The following is a 20,772-nucleotide window of genomic DNA, read 5'->3' on the forward strand; positions in this document are numbered from 1 at the left end:
AGGTAAATAACAGCAAGATTAAAATAAAAGGTGATACGCTGGAATTTGAGGACCGAACTGTTTTCCTGGGAGTCACTCTAGACTCCAAACTGCAATGGCATGCACATATAGGCACTCTAGCCGGAAAACTTAGTTCAGCAGCCTATGCAGTGAGGAGAATCAAACAGCTGACAAACGTAGAGACGGCCAGGCTGGTATACTTTAGTTACTTCCATAGTGTTATGTCTTATGGAATTCTGTTGTGGGGAAAAGCGGCAGATATTCAGACAATATTTGTGCTGCAAAAACGAGCTGTACGTTCCATCTATGGACTGGGCGCTCGAGTATCCCTAAGAGAGAAATTCAAAGAAGTTAACATTCTTACCGTTGCATCTCAATACATACTAGAGAATATTATGTATGTTCGGAAAAACATCCACGAATTCAAGGTTAACAGTGATATCCATAACTATAACACTAGAAACAAACATAAACTTGCTGTGCCCGCCCACCGCCTCCGTAAGGTTAGTACGTCTTTCGTCGGGAACTGTACACGTTTTTATAACAAAGTCCCCACTGATGTAGTGAATTTACCACTTCATAAATTTAAGTCGCACATTAAGCACTCCTTGTTACGTAAGGCGTACTACACTGTAAATGATTTTATAAACGATAGAGATGCTTTTAAGCCGGTAGCTTGATTTCATTAGTATAATAAGAATTAAATAAATATTGTTTTTTTTTACATTGTGAATTAAATATGCTAGTGTCCAGTAGAATTGACACATGAGACAATGATGTTCTCGCTTGATTATATTGTTTAATTTAATTTTAGTTTTGGACACTTGGAGACCTTATACATCTCTAAGTACATATTTATTTATTTGATTTTTATTTTTGATTGTACATACTTACCTATATTTTTAATGTTTCTGACACTTAGAGACCTTTACATCTCTAAGTCAACTTAGGCTAGTAATTATGTGAAGCTATATTACTGTCTTTTTATGTAACATATGAGCACAAAATGCCGTGTCTTACAGCTACATGTTATTACTATTTTAATATTAATATAGGCCGGTAGCTTGAACATGTCATGCTCGCTTAAAAGTCTTTGCTTACGGTGGCGTTGTTGATCGGGTCGCCACTTTCCCGAATGAAGGTTGAGGGAGGCGATGGCTGAGATACGCGTCATACTCGTGAACGGGTGCTGTTTGTGGAGACTGGTCTGTTAAGCTAACACGAGCTATTATACTTAGTAACTTTTATTAATTAATTACAGTGAGACGCCTCATTCTGTTCTCGTATGTTTCTTTTCTTTTAATGAATGTATTAATTATACAGGATATTGACTCTTGGAGACCTTATACATCTCTAAGGATAACTTGATAAACTATATAATCTCATAGTTCTGACACCTAGAGACATTTACACCTCTAAATATTATAGATTTTTTTTGTGTGTTTTTTTATCTGTATTTTGTATGTAATTCGACATTAAGAGACCATATACATCTCTTAGTAATTGTAATACGTTAGATTGAATTGTTAGTTTTATTTTATAAAATTGTTGATGTTATTATTTTTGCTTTTATGTAAATTCAATGTTGACGTGTAAAAGTGCCCTTGTGGCCTATTTGCTGAATAAATGTTGATGTTTGATGTTTGATGTTTGTTTGATAGCCCACACATTGCAAGTATTATTTTAAACGTCAAACTTCTATGAAATTATAATGTAAGTACTTATAAATAACACTTGCACTGCGTGGGCTATCAAAATCGGTGCAGACTTTTCTTGGTCTAACTCTATCTAGTTATCTACCATGCTTCAGGGGAAATATTAATATTGATCTATAATTATTATTAATATTGATCTAGAGTTCCATCTTTGACTTTAAGGGGGTCTACTACGATATCCAACTTGAGCATCTATTACTTGATATGAAATATGTTTAACAACGAGTAGGTCCGTCCAGTTGATTAGAAGGCATCTCACACGCCAGACTTTATTGAGCTTAACCGGATAAATGTTTAATATAGGTACTACTTACCTACTTAGGTATTTACCTTTAGGTATACAGATACTGCTGTGGCGGTACAACCCAAATCGGATCCTGGTCTCCTAATACCAAATATCGCCGTACTTCACTGTCCCAAGCAAAGTCAATCGACAATTCGACAGCACCGAGTAGACCGGGTGTGCTAAGGTTTTTGTTTAAGATAGGTATCTAATAACATTAAGCGTTTCACCAACCTGCTAGCTAATTAAGAATGATGAATTGTTGACAGTGTCTAGGCAGTGTATAAAATCATCGTGCCGAAACATGATCTCAGACGTTAGAAACAATAATAAAAACAGTCTTTCAAATGATAGACTACCCATATACAATGACCAAATGCTTAAATCATCAAGGTACATACGTCCTTTTTTCTTTATACAGCATTTTAGATACGCAAAACGCCAAATAAACGCGATTTGTTTTATTCCAGTTTATTAAAATGAATTGAATGTGGTTTTAGGTGGGCTGGAGGGGCTTATCGGGGGTGTTCGCCGTTATTTCACCCCGCAGGAGGTCCCTAAGGTCCCACTCTAAGCGGATACGGACTACGAACACTATATTAGGTCTCCCACTTATCTCAGGGTTGGTAAAAAAGTAGCGAGGTGATTACTAGTAAAAGGTAGTCGAGTTAAGGGTCTAAAACTAGTGTATATATTATAGTTTGGTTTACTTAATCTAATACAAATCAATTCCATGCAGCCAAGCTATCGACCAGTCCGTAGTTGACCATAATAAATTCTAATAACTACTTCTTCCCACCGACCGCCCCAGTTAAAAGGATAGTAATAATAACTAATAGTAAATCGCGCGAATTAGGTACTTACCTACCTAATTTGCAAGACCTACTACGAAATATTAACGATAAACATAATATTATCAGTATATCATTGAATGAATCGACTGAACTGCTTGTCATGCGGTTTTCGCATACCTATTAATAGAGTTGTTCTTGAAGAAGGTTTAGGTGTATAATTTGATAAAATTGTGGCGGGTCGATAGTTTTAAATAATAAGTGCATAGTAACTTTTGAGTAGTACTAAAGAAAATAAAACCAACCTAAATACTAAAATTTTGATTGAAGTATCTTCCCGCTGGTAGAGTGGCCCCAACTTTATTCTATTTTTATTTGTCACCCCGGTCATCTTTTGTTCTCCAGCAGAGGCTATATAACTGCGATTGTTCTAAAACGGTCACCAGTTACCGATTGTACTTGCTCATCGCAGCACCGAATAGTGCACCATGGCAAAATGTTTGCTACTAGTATTTTCATTGATTCTTGGACTGAACCAAAGTATCAACCCGGTTAAATCCAACGTTTTCCCCACAAAAGCTGATCTGCCTTTGTACTTGAGGGCCTTGGAGAGAATAGTACAAAGTGCGGGGACACCACAGAACAAGATTGACGGAAATTTCGGACTTGGACTGTTCATTGCAAATGGTAATAATAGCAGGTCTTAAGGGGCCCACTGATTAACAGTCCGCCGGACGGTATCGGCCTGTCAGCTAGAATAAAATTTTTACAGTTCCGAACAACTGACAGGCCGATACCGTCCGGTGGACTGTTAATCAGTGGGCCCCTTTATAGTCTGTCTTTAGGCATTTAAATAAAAATAAACAAAGTCTACCCTCAAAATGGCTCCTTAAGGCAGTTGAGGGTAGATAAAAACCATCAAGTTCAGTGACAGATCCAGGCGCAGTATTTGGTTGGTTAACCAATACTTTTATTGAAATACCTGACTATTACCTACTAATTAAGATACAGACTATAATATAAAAAGTTGGTAAACCTTAAATTTTAGTTTAGATTGTGTTAAAAATCGATAGCTTTTCCCTTAGGTCGCATAGCCCCTTGACAACGCTCCGTAGCGAACGATACTGTAATCTATCTTTATCACTCGCCCTCATTAGTGCGACAGAGATACGATCATGTAATGTTGTTCATTTCACTGCGGAAAAAATAATTAGGTTTTCAGCAATAATGTTAATACTCGTAGCAATAAATACCTACTGTATAATATGTAACTACTTTCAGTAAAAAGATTCTCTTTTTCAGTGAATTTGAAAAACGTGATACTCAGAAAGAATTCAAGCATTCCGGTGGCTTTGAGGTCGCAAATACAAAGGATTTTGAACAAGAACAAAGTTTTACTGAGCTACTTTAAGTACATGAGGACGAACAAGTACGATAACTATGAGTGTAAGTGCGGTTAGCGCGATAAGCGCCTAGTAGTGTTCATTCGTGGTTGTACCTTCAATTTCACGCGTAAAATTTTTGCCTATGTTTTTTAGCAGGCACATATGAATTCTTATAATAACTGGAGATCATTTCGAATGACTACATTATGTACATGATTTGATATTAATTTGGCATAAATTGCAGTGCATCGGGCTCAGTGGCGGATTTGCAGTCTTGGCCGCCCTAGGCCCCAGGTCCCGTAACCGCCCCTTTCTCAGCACCCATCATATTGAATAAGTTTTGAGTTACTTCTTGCTATCAACAGCGATTTTTTTGTCACAATTGGCCGCACCTAACATCTTGCCAATCCCGGCCCAGGCCTACTGGGCCTTAGGGCAAATCCGCCACTGATCGGGCTTATATCTCTAGAGATATTATGCAATTAAATTGATAGTTAAAAAACGGCGTCGTAGACTATTGCCACAAGTAAACAAGCCATCAAATAAGTTCTGACACGGCTCCAAGTGTGCTCCAACGCGCCATTTGTGCAACCGTTCAAATTAACCTCTTTTTCAGTTACTTATTTATTCATAGATGAGGACGTTTGGGCGGAGAGACTACAGAAATTCAACGCGGTGTCCGACGTACACCGATTTACTGAGGACTACTTGGTCGAGGAGTACTCCAACTGGACCTGGTACGAGAAGAGGATACTGGACTTTGATAATAGCATACCGAATCCGGAGCAGTCAGGTATGTCGTTTAATAAAAACTCTGTGCATTTAGGTATTTAAATAAAGGTAAACAAATAATTTGTTAATTTTCGGGTAGATATAATATTTATTGGTTAACCAACTCTAGCAATATTAATTTTCACTCTATGCAGGTACTCAGAATTTTCATAATTTTGTTGATATTCGCGACAGGGAGATCTCCGTAGTCTCTGTCTCCATTGCATACATAAAATATTTTTTAGTTTATTACTTTATTAGACGCTTTTATTTGACTAAATATCCCTTTCAGATGCGTGCATGAGTTTTCTGAGGTGGAATCCTGCGAAGTCAGGCGTACACCCTTACAAGTGTTCCACTCCCAACGAATGCCTGAGCTTCGTGGAGAATGGCTCCGACTTTGGGTACTCTCTAGTCCACAGGTAAGTGTACTTTGGTTTATTTTATCTTTAACCAGACAACAAAAACAAAACGAGACGAGTTAAATTGGCATTTAGTTTGTGAAAGCTTCAATCAAGCGGTAAAATAGGAAGCGGCGGGAAAAGTATGAAAAACGAGTATGAATGAATAAGTTGGTATGTATTCATTCATACTTCCTTCCTTCCTTCACATTGTGCCTTCTGTCTCACTCCCAGGAAAATGTGGGTCGTACAAGTAGGTACAGCTAGACTCAGTACTTAGATATGTAAAAATACTCGTAGTGTAAAAGATCGAAACCAAAATAATTCGTAACGAGCCAACGAGTGGCGATAAATTGATACACGACCGAAGGGAGTGTTTTAAATCGACACGTAAGTATTGCGAATTACCTTTTCGCCGTATTGTACAATGTTTTACAGTACATATGGGCCCTTTAAATTTTTGACATAGGGACGGCGCTAGCACGCTAGCCTAGTGAAGTAAAGTAGCACTATATGTACTTTATAAATATGAGTTACCATCTATTTATGCTTTCAATAAAGTCCGACAAATGTCATAGTTATACACATACCATCTTATTTTCCATCTTGTTATTCTGTCTGAATAGGGTGTTATTCCTGCTGGTGGCGCGCTACAGCCGCGGCTGCTACGCGTTCTCGCCGCAGCTGGACGCGGCATTCATCGACAAGATGTGCAATAGCATCTACGAGGAGGCCTCCTACATAGTGATGAACAAGTTCAAGTCGCCCGACCTGTTGATGGAACAAAGTAAGACACTTGTGCTGAACATGTTAAGGGTGACTCACGCTAGACCGGGCCGAGCCTGGCGGCCTAGCCAATGTGACGATAGCCTTCGAATCGCTTTGTGTCTCTCAATCACTCTTCCATATTTGTGTGGCAGTGTCAGTTGCGTTTCGTTCGCTACTTAGCGTTAGCGATTGGCATGTTGTCTACGGGGCCTGGACCGGTACGTCAGACATGTCATTTTCTATGACAGCTGATCGGTGATCACGTGGTACTTTCCATAGAAAACGAAGCGACGGAAGCTCAGGCCCGGCCCTGGCCCGGTCTAGCGTGAGTTGTCCTTTTACTCGTATTATTTACAAACATCACTTCGAATATTGAGTCACTAGGATGACTGATATTGCAAGATATTGAAAAATTACGTAAAAAAAATATTAGTTAATCGTATTTCTACTTTTTCTTTGCCTAGCACTGGAACACTACAGGCTCCTAGGGTCGAAAAAAGAAGAGTCGTAGAATGTATGGGCCCCCCTACATTTCTCAACTCGTCTCTTTCTGCACAAACTCTAATAAATAATATTTGTTCCAGTTAGCACATGCTCCCTGGCCGGCCACGCGGAGTTCTTCCAGCGTTTTTGGCTGAGCCGTCTTCTAAAACAACAGACACCGTTTGGCTGCTTCACCACATTCTTGAACACAGTATACAACCGAGTGCACGCTGGACCCTCGGCGGTCGTTTGTAATAGCCACGTGAGCGGGGTAGCTGCTGCGACTTTGAGCGGTGTAGTCAGATTCATCATAGAGTCACGCTTCTGAAGAAACAGACATCTGTCAAAGTTTCTTCAATGGGGAGCAATATCAAGAATACTCTGACCGTTAACTGAGGAGCAAAGGTCCGACACTTTGTTTTCTATAACGGCTGATCGGTGATCACGTGTTGCTTTCTACAGAAAATGAAGTCTCAGCTGGACCCGGACCGTTCTAACGTGAATCATCCTTTATAGTCAAGATAGCGAGTTGAAAAGGGTTGAAAAGACAGAGTTTAAGCACTTTTTAACATGGTATATATCAGCTTTTTTGACTGGTCTCACACGGAACAAACAGATGTGTTATATTTCTGAAGAAATGTAGGTATACCTTTCTTAGACATCGGAAATTCTCTAACCGTAAACGAAACGGCAATATTATCTAGCTAAGTAGGTAATTTAGCGGTGTCTATCAAGTTCTTGCTTTCATCTGTCGGGTTATTAAATGTACAACGGGACTTACTTAATCGTGTACAATTTAATATTGTGTAAAAATTGTGAAAGTTTAAATCAGTGATCTGTCGGGTTGTGCATAGAGTCTATTGATCACAAAGTGAGGTCTGGTCACATTCGCGTCATTAGATCTTGTTCTGACTAGAAGACCCGAACACGGTCGGCATCAGAATTAACGATATTACGAAGTTGTCACTATCGAGTGATTTTTCTTATAGCAGAGCAAATATGCAGATGATGTGCTTTTTAAGGTTCCATAGTCAACCAAGGAACCCTTATAGTTTCGCCATGTCGGTCTATCCGTCGGAGGCTATGCTCTGTGATCGTCAGATCTAGGAATGCTGCAAATGTGCAATTTGGCATAGATAGATAGGTATATAAACTTAGTTGACTACTGAACCCTAAAAATAATAAGACGTAAAAAGTGGCACAACATATTGTCCCCGCAGTTTCGACAGCTAATAGATGGCGCTGTTGACGTTAATTATGCGCTAACTAGATTGCCAAGATTCAAATTGTGATAGGTAGCTCAGCTGTTAAAAATGTGGTTACAATATACCTATAATTATGTATACCTAAGACAAGAAATATTTTACAGTACAGACTTTACCACCTTAGGGCGTAAGGACAGCTTGTGCCTATGTCAAAAATTTAAAGGGCCATATGTACGGTAAAACGTTGTACATTACACGTGCGAAAAGGTAATTCGAAACTCGAGTCGATTTAAAACACTCCATTCGGTCGTGTTTCAATTTATCGCCACTCGTTGCGAATTTCCTTCTTTTTCGTGTGTATCGTAATGTACTATTGTTTTTTAAAATGCTGTTACCAAAAATTAAATTTAACATAGGATAGAAGAACGCGCCAAAAATACCTGCATACTCTAATTAAGGCGACCCTTCCAATACTCGAAGGAGCGTGCGGGTGTAGGGGCATCACTGGAGCCCGCCCGTTTATTTCACGAAATGTTTTTAAGTTATTAATGTTTTTAAGGATTAAGGTCTCAAGGTGGCAGATCCTCCGAAGCAAAATATTTAACCTTCAAGTATTGTCAAGGGTCAAAATAATGAAAGTAGTTTTGGGTCTTACCTGGTCCAAATCTCTCATGACCTGTAACAGGCCAACACTGCTGTAATTTTTGGCTCTTTTGGACCAGGTGACTGCCGGAACCAGCCAATTTAGATAAGGTAAGGTGGGGTAAGCCTAACTTAGTTTATTTTGCTCGGGATAACATAAACAGTATGGGGATTCCATACAAGTGATAGTCATCGCACCTTACCTTAAGTAGTTTAATTGTTAAGCATAGACTTAGTCACTTAGTTACCATTGTCACTTAGGTTGTGTTTTAATTTAAATTAAATGTGATAGGCGTACCCACGGTGGGGCAAGGTGGGGCAGTTGCCCCGCCCTGGTCTGTGGTCTGACGAGACGCAAAATTTTTAGGAACAATTAAGGCACGTGACCCTACTTCTGCCCCACCCTTTAAAACATGCTGGGTACGTCTATGTTAAATGTATAGAATAATTATTTAAATATAAGCAAGCATTGAATAAAATCTAAAAGTAAAAAGAATTTCTTTCGTAATTATAATTCGGTATTGGACGGATTTGGATAGGAAACGGAAGCTGTCATCAATAGAATTTTGTGTTTGACATGTCGCTCAAGGCATGTCAGTGGGTGAATGCATGGTAAATGAAAATGACTATTAGTAGCACTGTAATTACTTAAACTGACTAAGACATGGTTCAGCCCTTCTTCTTCCTCGCGTTATCCCGGCATTTTGCCACGGCTCACATAGGAGCCTGGGGTCCGCTTGACAACTTGACATGACAACAATCCCATGATTTGACGTAGGCACTAGTTTTTACGAAAGCGACTGCCATCTGACCTTCCAACCCAGAGGGGAAACTAGGCATTATCGGGATTAGTCCGGTTTCTTCACGATGTTTTCCTTCACCGAAAAGCGACTAGTAAATATCAAATGATATTTCGTAAATAAGTTCCGAAAAACTCATTGGTACGAGCTGAGGTTTGAACCCGCGACCTCCGGATTGCAAGTCGCACGCTCTTACCGCTAGGCGACCAGCGCTTAAGACACACAAGCAAGGCGCGTAAGACATGGTTCAGCATGAAGTCAAAATGCCCCGTATCACAAAATTGGGGATGTGGTGACCTGGTGACGCTTTTAGACAATTTCTGAAACCAAATGGGGCCCCAGACTTCTCAACCTCTCATAGATGATATAGATTGAGCTATTGTCTCCACACAAGCACAAATCTTCACCACGCATAACAACCGTATTCTGGAGCTTAAATTCAAATTCTAACTTATTTTCTAGTCGCTGATACGCGCAGTGGGTAAGATATTACTATAGGTAAGCTACCTGCCACATCCGGATCAAATATATTTTTTTACGTAAACGTGTCCATTACATGATGAAGTCACTTTAAACCGGGCCTTGTCAGGGCATCACGTGATGGCTTGTCATGTCATAGAAAAGTAAGCGCCGGAAGCTCCGGCCCGGACACGGCCCAGTCTAATGTGAGTCTTAAGCGTTTGTGAGGGCGATTCCTGAGTTACCCACCGTGAACATTGAAAATCGAAATTCGTTATCTACTTCACTATCCTTCTGTATTCGTGGGTATTCGAGTGATAGAGAAGCAAATAACGAAATTTCGTTTTTCGCGTTACCCTTTCCGGTTTCCTCACGTTTTCCTTTATAGTAATAACCCGGTTAATTAGATACCCGAGGTCCTCGTTGAAAGTCGGCCGGCCTCGCGTCAATGCCGCCCGGACGGTGTTACATCAGCTTCCGGTTTTCACGGAAGTGCGTACATGTCACCGATTATTGGAACGATTATTGAGAGACGTGCCCATTTGTGCGGCCTAAAACTCGGCACACATGACGATGGCTACGCCACGCAAAGCAAAAAAAGGCTTTCTCGAGGGACTTCATTGATTAGAATCTCGAGTTTCACTCGATAGAAAATCACGAGCATATGTCTAATTTTACACCATTAAAAGTCTGCAGCGATTTGGATAGCCCACGTAGTGCAAGTGTTATTTATGCGTCATAATTTCATAGAAGTTTGACGTTTAAAATTACACTTGCACTGCGTGGGCTATCAAAATCGTTGCAGACTTTTCTCGGTCTGACTTTAAAATGCACTTTGAAAATATATAACTTGCACGAAAGCTAAAAATAAGAAAATTGCTTCTAAAAATCGGTGATCCCGAGCACGCACAAAAAGTAAAGGGAGAATTAAAAAAAGGCGCAATCATCTAAGATGTAAGTCTTGATGCCTTATTGGTCTCATGAACGACGGTGGTTTCCAAAGTTTTGATAATGAATGCCTAGCATGATATGGAGGGACGTGGGAGACGTGAATCTTTTATAATATAATAAAACCGGGCAAGTGCGAGTCGGACTCGCGCACGAAGGGTTCCGTACCATAATGCAAAAAAAAATAAAAAAAAAGCAAAAAAAAAACGGTCACCCATCCAAGTACTGACCACTCCCGACGTTGCTTAACTTTGGTCAAAAATCACATTTGTTGTATGGGAGCCCCAGTTAAATCTTTATTTTATTCTGTTTTTAGTATTTGTTGTTATAGCGGCAACAGAAATACATCATCTGTGAAAATTTCAACTGTCTAGCTATCACGGTTCGTGAGATACAGCCTGGTGACAGACGGACGGACGGACGGACGGACAGCGAAGTCTTAGTAATAGGGTCCCATTTTACCCTTTGGGTACGGAACCCTAATAAAACGCACATAGTTAAATGTAATCGTCTAATCGTATTCCATCGAAATATCAGTAGTGTTATGATGGTACGTGTTTTAATTGAGTTTCTATGAAGTTACAAACAGCTGTCACGCGAACTAGATCGAAATCTATGTTACAATAACAATATACATATTAAACAGTACTTTAATAGCCTAATAGCTAGGTAATCGAATATCATCTATTTTGAATTATTTTTTTCGCTACAGTTCAACAGACGTATATTTTTTTTTGACGTGATAACGTCTTATATGTAAATTGATGAACACCGGTAGCATGCACGAAAAAGTGTCACGTTGTGGACAAATCTCAATGGTAACGCTACGTAATGTACCTAATGGTAATGTTTTCTTACGACGTTATCACGCAAAATTATCGTCCGTAAACCGACTTTACAGACAAGCCCAGGTAATTTATTCTTATTTATTTAGAACAGAACTTATAAGTCAATCAGTAATTATTTTAATTTCAAGTGTTAATATAATTATGATATATTAACATTTTTATTTATACCCAACATATATTATTGCGTGCGAAATGTGCAGTGAAATATATTAAAAGCAGATTTTAAATTTTGTTATATCGCTCCTGATTTTATTAAAGTGACGTTCAGCACAGTCAGAATACTGCAGTCAATAACTTGTATTGTGTTAATGACGTGACGATAGTAATTTGGTCATTAGTGATTGGGATCACGTGACACTTAGTATGTGAGAACGCACATAAGTTCAATAACACCTCTCGTTAAAATTAGTTCGTAGTGTTAAGACCCCAGTACACAATGGGCCATCGCCGGCCACTCCAAACTCCAAGGGACGCAGCCATGCGGTAGAATGAGATAGCAATATCACTTATTGCTCCCTCTGACACATAAATGCGTCCCTTGGAGTGGCCGGCGATGGCCCATTGTGTACTGGGGCCTTTACGCATGGCAATTAAAACAGTGCATTTTTACAGCTATAACATAATATGTTAGTAGTTAAAACAAAATACTAACAGCTACAAATTAATTTTAATCCAATTCGGCAAATAATGTGATTTAAATAAAAAAAAATAGGTATAGTCAGACCGTAAAAAGTCTGCAGCGATTTTGATAGCCCACGCAGTGCAAGTGTCATTTTAAACGTCAAATTTCTATCAAGTTATGACGTATAAATAAGACTATATATACCTACAAATTAGTCATTAAAATTAATTAACAACAACAATATCTAAATGTATCTGATAAACAATAACAATTTCATTAATTGTTTGCTTCGTCAACTTTTCGTGTTTACAATACATACAAATTAATGTTGGAGCCAAGCATAATGTCAACAAAGATTATTGCCCGCCCGATTGTAAGCTGTTACCGTAATCTATGGACGCTTGCACCTTCAATAGCGAGACCTACAAATAATCATCATCATCATCATCATCTCAGCCATAAGACGTCCACTGCTGAACATAGGCCTCCCCCTTGGACCTCCATTCGTACCGGTTGGAAGCCACCCGCATCCAGCGTCTTCCGGCGGCTTTAACAAGGTCGTCCGTCCATCTTGTGGGTGGACGTCCTACGCTGCGTTTGCTAGTCCGTGGTCTCCACTCGAGCACTTTTCGACCCCATCGGCCATCTTCTCTGCGCGCAATGTGGCCTGCCCATTGCCACTTCAGCTTGCTAATCCGGTGAGCTATGTCGGTGACTTTAGTTCGTCTACGGATCTCCTCATTTCTGATTCGATCACGCAGAGAAACTCCGAGCATAGCCCTCTCCATAGCTCGTTGAGCGACTTTGAATATTGAGATGAGGCCGATAGTGAAAGACCCCCTAATAGCATTTTCTTGTAGGGATTTTGTTGGGCCTTTGTTTACGTATTGGTTGGGCAACCGTTATATTTGGCCGTACGATTTGCTGGAGGGCCCGCGACAAAGGCCCTCTCGAAGATTCCCAACAGAGGGCCATAAGAGTAATTTTTTCGTTGGGCCTATTTAAATAAATCATACAATTATACAACGGTGGTGGATTTGGCTGGGCCGTGGTTGGGCCTATACACATTTGTTTGATGGTTGGTTAATTGTTACATTTGGCCGTACGATTTGCTGGAGGGCCCTCGACAAAGGCCCTCCCGAAGATTCCCAACAGAGGGCCATTAGAGTAATTTTTTCGTTGGGCCTATTTAAATAAATCATACAATTATTCAACGGTGGTGGTTTTGGTTGGGCCGTGGTTGGGCCTATACACATTTGTTTGATGGTTGGTTAATTGTTATATTTGGCCGTATGGCTTGCTGTAGGGCCAACTGCAAAAAATTAAAAAAGGACAAATTTTTCGTTGTGCTTCTGTTTGCAAATTCAACAATTATCCAACGGCAAGTCAGGTAGGTCGGTAGGTAGTCGTGCACCAGGTTGAAGGCCCAACACAGCTTGTCCCACAAAGGGCCAACATTGTAACTTTAACGTTGGGCCTTGTGTAGGATTCTTACAATACTACCGTAGGTAAATAGTTGTGTAATTTATAGTGGGCCTACAGTCTAATTATGTAATGGGCTTTTGTTTACGAGTCCTACAGTTACCCTACGTTAGGTAAGTGGTTGTGTAATACGACGTTGGGCCTTTGCTGATAAATATTACAATTACACTACGGTAGGCATTGGTTGTATCCACATGAAGGCCCTAGGCAGCAGTTGTTGTTAATCTTCTCTGTATCGTTCCAATTTTAGTATATGTACTGCCGAAGCAAATACACTTACTATACACTCTAATTTGTATATATACTAACCACACTTCGAAACTTCGTAAGCGAGATTTATGTTTTTTGAGATTTAAATTGAGAAAATGTTGGTAAAATACAATTTTTTAAATTTATGTATTAATTTTATAGTTATAGCTATTAGATTTATAAGTTACTTTAAAAAAATATTATGATTATATCCGCAATAATCGAGAAAATAACTATAACTTCGTTGTTTGGAGACAGTAAAGCCATCTAGTGACGCCACAAGCAAACTCAACTGGTAGCTATTTTGATGACGTCACGCAGCCCCTGGCCTCTGTTAAAATGCTCGTGTGATATTTATTTATTTGTTTATGGTGTTATACTCTGTCAAGCCATTTCCGTCATTAGAAAAGAGCGCCAATTTAAAAAATGTAGGCGTGAAGGGTTATCGTCCTATAGAAAATTTGAATTTCGCGATCTTTTCTAGTGACAAACTTGCTTGACCGGCTATAGTTATAAATGCGACATTTGTCCTCACTGGGCCATCGAATGATATCGTTGATTAGCCAACGTTACTAAAATACACAAAGGCCCATTGTTGGGCTTCAGTGCCACTGCCAATGTTGGTAAATGCGATATATGTCATCATTGGGCCAAAGAATATTATCGTTGTTTAGCCACCAGTACCAAAATACACACAGGCCCATTGTTGGGCATCAGTACCACAGCCAATGTTGGTAAATGCGATATTTGTGCTCACTGGGCCAACGAATGTTATCGTTGTTTAGCCACCGGTACCAAAATACACAAAGGCCCATTGTTAGGCGTCAGTGCCACAGCCAATGTTGGTAAATGCGATATTTGTCATCATTGGGCCATCGGATGATATCGTTAACTATCCAACGTTACCAAAATACACAAAGGCCCATTGTTGGGCATCCGTGCTACAGCCAATGTTGGTAAATGCGGTATTCGTCACCATTGGGCCAACGAATGTTATCGTTGTTTAGCGAACGGTAGCAAAATTCACAAAGGCCCATTGTTGGGCATTAATGCTACAGCCAATGTTGGTAAATGCAATATTTGTCGTCATTGGGCCATCGGATGATATCGTTGATTAGCCAACGTTACCAAAATAGACAAAGGCCCATTGTTGGGCATCAGTGCCACAGCCAATGTTGGTAAATGCGATATTTGTCATCATTGGGCCATCGGATGATATCGTTGATTAGCCAACGTTACCAAAATACACAAATGCCCATTGTTGGGCATCAGTGCCACAGCCTATGTTGGTAAATGCAATATTTGTCGTCATTGGGCCATCGGATGATATCGTTGATTAGCCAACGTTACCAAAATAAACAAAGGCCCATTGTAGGGCATCAGTGCCACAGCCAATGTTGGTAAATGCGATATTTGTCATCATTGGGCCATCGGATGATATCGGTGATTAGCCAACGTTACCAAAATAAACAAAGGCCCATTGTAGGGCATCAGTGCCACAGCCAATGTTGGTAAATGCGATATTTGTCATCATTGGGCCATCGGATGATATCGTTGATTAGCCAACGTTACCAAAATACACAAAGGCCCATTGTTGGGCATTAATGCTACAGCCAATGTTGGTAAATGCGATATTTGTCGTCATTGGGCCATCGGATGATATCGTTGATTAGCCAACGTTACCAAAATAAACAAAGGCCCATTGTTGGGCATCAGTGCCACAGCCAATGTTGGTAAATGCGATATTTGTCATCATTGGGCCATCGGATGATATCGTTGACTAGCCAACGTTACCAAAATACACAAAGGGCCATTGTTGGGCATTAATGCTACAGCCAATGTTGGTAAATGCGATATTTGTCGTCATTGGGCCATCGGATGATATCGTTGATTAGCCAACGTTACCAAAATAAACAAAGGCCCATTGTTGGGCATCAGTGCCACAGCCAATGTTGGTAAATGCGATATTTGTCATCATTGGGCCATCGGATGATATCGTTGACTAGCCAACGTTACCAAAATACACAAAGGGCCATTGTTGGGCATCCGTGCCACAGCCAATGTTGGTAAATGCGGTATTCGTCACCATTGGGCCAACGAATGTTATCGTTGTTTAGCGAACGGTAGCAAAATACACAAAGGCCCATTGTTGGGCATCACTGCCACTGCCAATGTTGGTAAATGCGATATATGTCATCATTGGGCCAACGAATATTATCGTTGTTTAGCCAACGGTACCAAAATACACAAAGGCCCATTGTTGGGCATCTGTGCCACAGCGAATGTTGGTAAATGCGATGGTGGGCCAATACAAAATTAATGTTGGCTACGGAACGAACCTCATCCCAACGTTTTCCCTACCGTTGGCACCGTGGGCCCCAACGAAAATGCTACTCCACGTTTCGGAGCCGTAAGTCATCGCTGGTAACACACATTGATTAAAGACTTTCGTCTTGAGGCACTGAGGTATGTCGGACGAAAAGACATTACGTAGTTTCCCGAACGCTGCCCAACCGAGTTGGATTCGGCGGTTGACCTCCTTCTCGAAGTTGGACCTACCTAATTGGACTACTTGTCCTAGGTAGATGTACGAGTCAACAACTTCGAGTACCGAGTTCCCAACAGAGACTGGGATGGGCACAACATTGGCATTTGACATAAGTTTCGTCTTGTCCATGTTCATTTTCAAGCCCACCCGTTGTGAAACTCGGTTGAGGTCATCGAGCATCATGCTGAGTTCCTCCATCGACTTTGCCATGACTACGATATCGTCGGCAAACCGAAGGTGAGTGATGTATTCGCCGTTGATGTTGATGCCAAGTCCTTGCCATTCCAGGAGCTTGAAGGTGTCTTCCACTACGGCAGTAAACAGTTTCGGAGAGATAACGTCTCCCTGCCTTACGCCTCTTTGCAATGGAATCGCCTTCGTGCTCTGCTCCTGTACTCGGACCGACATGGTGGCGTTACTATACAAATACTTCAACACTTCGATGTACCGATAGTCAATATGGCATCGCTGAAGAGACTCAAGCACCGCCCATGTTTCCACCGAATCGAAGGCTTTCTCATAGTCCACAAACGCTAAGCATAATGGTAAGTTATACTCTTCGGTCTTCTGTATAACTTGCCGCAGCGTATGGATGTGGTCTATGGTACTATAGCCTTTTCGAAACCCGGCTTGTTCGGGAGGCTGGAAGTCATCAAGTCTGTGTTCGAGACGGTTCGTGATGACCCTTGAAAACAGCTTATAGACATGGCTCACAAATAATAATATATTCAATAAATAATGTGATTATTATGTGCATGTTGAAGAAGGAAAAGACAAGTGTTATTTTCTTGTTAGCTTTTCATGTTTTATTCTTAATAAGGTTATTTTTTAGGTACATTGAAAACTTATTTCTAAGTCAGGTACCTATATTTCTTAGAACTTTAATTTTTGCATACCTAGGTAATTACTTACTTACAAAGAAAACTTATTTTTAAGTTATATTTGTTATATAACCTTTTCTTCTTACGTATCCAGACTAATTTAAACATTATTACTTGTATGTCTTTCCATATCTCGGGACCATGGGGTCCCGGACCTTTGGGAGGCATGCGTGGGGCCGAAGCCAACAGCACAGAGGCCCTTTAAGACAAGTTTGATGTTATTATTATTATTAGTAAGTTTTAATAACCACTGTATTTAATTAGATTCGCAACTCGATTTTAAACACCGTTTTGTACCTACCGAAACCTTTACTGAATATTCAATTTGAAATTTGAATATGCCATAAACGAATGAGACTGAAAAATATGGACATAACATAAATCAATGTACAGTTGGCTACATTCTCTTTTTAAGTAGCTGACAAACGGCCCGATTCGAACTTTAAGATACGTCAAATATTATATCTAGATACGATATGGATTGGATATGTAAAACGACAGTTTTGACACTGACATATCTAATCCATATCGTATCTAGAGGAAGGAAAAGTAAAACTACAACTCCATTTAGCGAAGAAGGCAATCGTATGTCGATAAACACCGATTGAAAAGCGCACTTTCGGTGCAATTCGGGAAATGAATTAGAGATGCACTAGATATGAAATAGTAAAGATATGTGACGTTCCAAGGAAAAAGGTACCATTGCATTGGCTGAATATTGAAGCGGCGTTAATAATAGCGTAAGCGCCAGCTGCCATAAGGTGCTTTTGCCGTGGAACGTCACATATCTTTACTATTCCATATCTAGTGAATCTCTAATTCATTTCCCGAATCGCGCCGTTTTTCATCTGAGCATAGGTGCATATAAACTATATAATGCCTTTAATAGCCTACTAAAAAGCATGACCTTGAAAGGCAGATTGTCTAGGGTCAAATAGATGGTAAGCGTGCGCGAGGAAAAGCGCCCACGAGATGGTCTGATGTTGTGAAAAGGATGGTTGGCGGCAACATGCAGTGCGTGACCGATATGGCTTATGATCGCCCACTGTGACGGAGCACACATGGTTACGATCCTCAGCAATGAGGGACCGAGAAAGAAGAAGAAGAATAGACTACTATTTCTCTAAATATGTAAACTATTAGCGAGATGAAATTAATGGAAACAAAAGTGAATGATTTTATGTACCCACCTATTACATGCTTTATTAGAACATGGAATTTATTTCAGGACGAATTATTTTTTACTTACAAACACCACGAAGGTGAAGTGCCATTGTAGGTTGAACCAAATATCCTTATTTCCAAAGTTGACTCTACCAGCTAGACCTTATCTGTCCTAATTTGCTTGTAGAAATTAAAATTCGGTGCAAGCTCCCGCAGGAGCCGATTCCACACACGGCCCGCACCGTTACGTCGCGTTACCTTCTTGCATTCTAATACACAATTATCGACGCTGAAAGCGACAGAATATTTCTTATTACGCAGAAGTAGAAGGACGAGGTTTTGATGTAGGTAAATTTAGTTTATAAGGAGAATAAATTTAAACCATGAAAGTAGTAGGTATATACGAATTGTGGAATCTGTATTATCCAGATTATCCTTTTTAAGGTGGTTCGCCTAGGTTACTCAAAACTTAACTCTCGCTAGATGGCACCACTTTTGCAAAATTTCAGGTTTTATTTTTTTGTGAAATAGTCATGGTATTTGTGTACTTAAAAGTATGTTTCGCGCACTCTTTAAATGAATATTGAACTATTGAAATAAACATTGAATACTTCATTGTGCAAAAACCACCTTTTTAATTCGACGGAGTATTGCTGTCACGCTTTTTCCTACTATTACTCACAAATGCAAACAGTGTTTCCGTGATCCTTGTAGTAGACAATTTCACACAACGTAAGTATGTTGCAATAGCGTAACGGTATGTTCGTGGAAATACGTGCAAGAGGATTTGGGTTCAAGACTGGTGCGAGTAGGTAATTTCTTTTTGTTTCTCCTTTGTGTTATCTTACCTTTAAACGAGCAATTATTATATATATGTTACTGTAAAAGCCCGAAGTACGGCAAAACCTAGGATTTACCGGTAAAACCTAGATTTTACTGATGCCGATCGGTAAAAGCCCGAAATGTTAAATCTAGTTTACTTCGGGCTTTTACCAACACCGATATGGTAAATCCTAGGTCTTACCACGGCGACCGGTAAAGTTTGAATCATGCACTGATTCTTGAGATTATTAGATGAAAATTAGGTAGGTTTGGATCTCCCGGTTCTGCTGAAGGTGAAAGAGAACTCTATACTAGCCTGCATCGTGCTAGGCACCCAGGTTTAGGTATAGTTAACTTTAAAACCGAATCTGCAGCTGGCCACTGTCTTGGGTAATAGAAACGCGTTCCGTATGTGTTTCGCTTTCCAGATGACCAGGGTGCCTAGCCAAGATGCCAATGGTGTACGCTCCGTAGCGAACGAAGCGCAACCGTGTCTGTCGCATTAATATGACAGAGTGTATAGAGAGGTATTACCCTAACGTTCGCTACGGAGCGAACGACTGTCATCTTGGCTAGGCACCCAGATTTAGGTATAGTTAAGATTACCGCCGAATCTGCAACTGGCCACTGTATTGAGTAATAGAAACGCGTTCCGTATGTGTTTCGCTTTCCAGATGACCAGGGTGCCTAGCCAAGATGCCAATGGTTTACGCTCCGTAGCAACCGAAGCGCAGCCGTGTCTGTCTCATTAATATGGCAGAGTGATAGAGAGAGGTATTACCCTAACGTTCGCTACGGAGCGAACGACTGGCATCTTGGCTAGGCACACAGATTTAAACGCTTTTTAAAAATCAGAAACTATTACTTATGAAAGCAGAAGAATATAAATGATCGTATTTGATTTATAATTGTTACATATTTGCCGTAACTTATTTTTAAAATGTGTTTTTCAATTAAAAGACACGTCAAGATTGTTTACCTTATTTCTAATGCTAAAAGAACAAACTATAGTAATAATTGTGTTTTTCATTCATAGAAAAAATCCATTATGTTTAACCACAGGAAATTTTATACATTTCTTTTTTATTGCTGTGAGGATGTCCTGATTGTAAAAATAAGAGAGGTTAGGTAGAGTATAATTTCTAATTTTCTTTGTCAAAAATAAACGAATACATGTAGCCCATACTTAATCAATCGATTTATGATAATAAGAAAAATTAAATAAAAATAAAAAAACAATACGAAATTTAGATGTAACAAAAATACAAAAAGTTATGTGTTCCAGCATACAATGACAGGGGATCGAACCGGGAATCTTCCGTTTGTAAGCTAAAAAGCGACTGTTTGCATAACACGCCATGATAGTTCTTAGCTAAGCTGACGAACTTCGGGTACTTATTCTCGCTTAGGTCAATTAAGTACCTGTCAAACGTCAGTGTCAACAAAATTGCACTAAACATGACGGCACTCCAAATTCGCGCCGTGGTCAGCCCGGCAACGTCGGA

The 20,772-nt window shown here is 40.0% G+C and overlaps 1 protein-coding gene and 1 long non-coding RNA gene across 2 annotated transcripts in view; one reads left to right on the top strand and one right to left on the bottom strand.

The window, feature by feature from the left end:
* The window catches only part of LOC134678651 (uncharacterized), a 205,425-nt gene that overhangs the window by 11,790 nt on the left and 172,863 nt on the right, over positions 1 to 20,772 (bottom strand). The window lies entirely within an intron of this gene.
* On the top strand, positions 3,278 to 6,925 carry LOC134679156 (uncharacterized). The gene is made up of 6 exons (XM_063538027.1): positions 3,278 to 3,476; positions 4,092 to 4,235; positions 4,791 to 4,967; positions 5,238 to 5,367; positions 5,973 to 6,133; positions 6,699 to 6,925. The coding sequence occupies exons 1-6, from the start codon at positions 3,278 to 3,280 to the stop codon at positions 6,923 to 6,925; spliced, it is 1,038 nt and encodes a 345-aa protein (XP_063394097.1).

The sequence above is a fragment of the Cydia fagiglandana genome, chromosome Z (genome assembly GCF_963556715.1).
Source record: "Cydia fagiglandana chromosome Z, ilCydFagi1.1, whole genome shotgun sequence".
NCBI classification, from domain to species: Eukaryota; Metazoa; Arthropoda; class Insecta; order Lepidoptera; family Tortricidae; genus Cydia; species Cydia fagiglandana.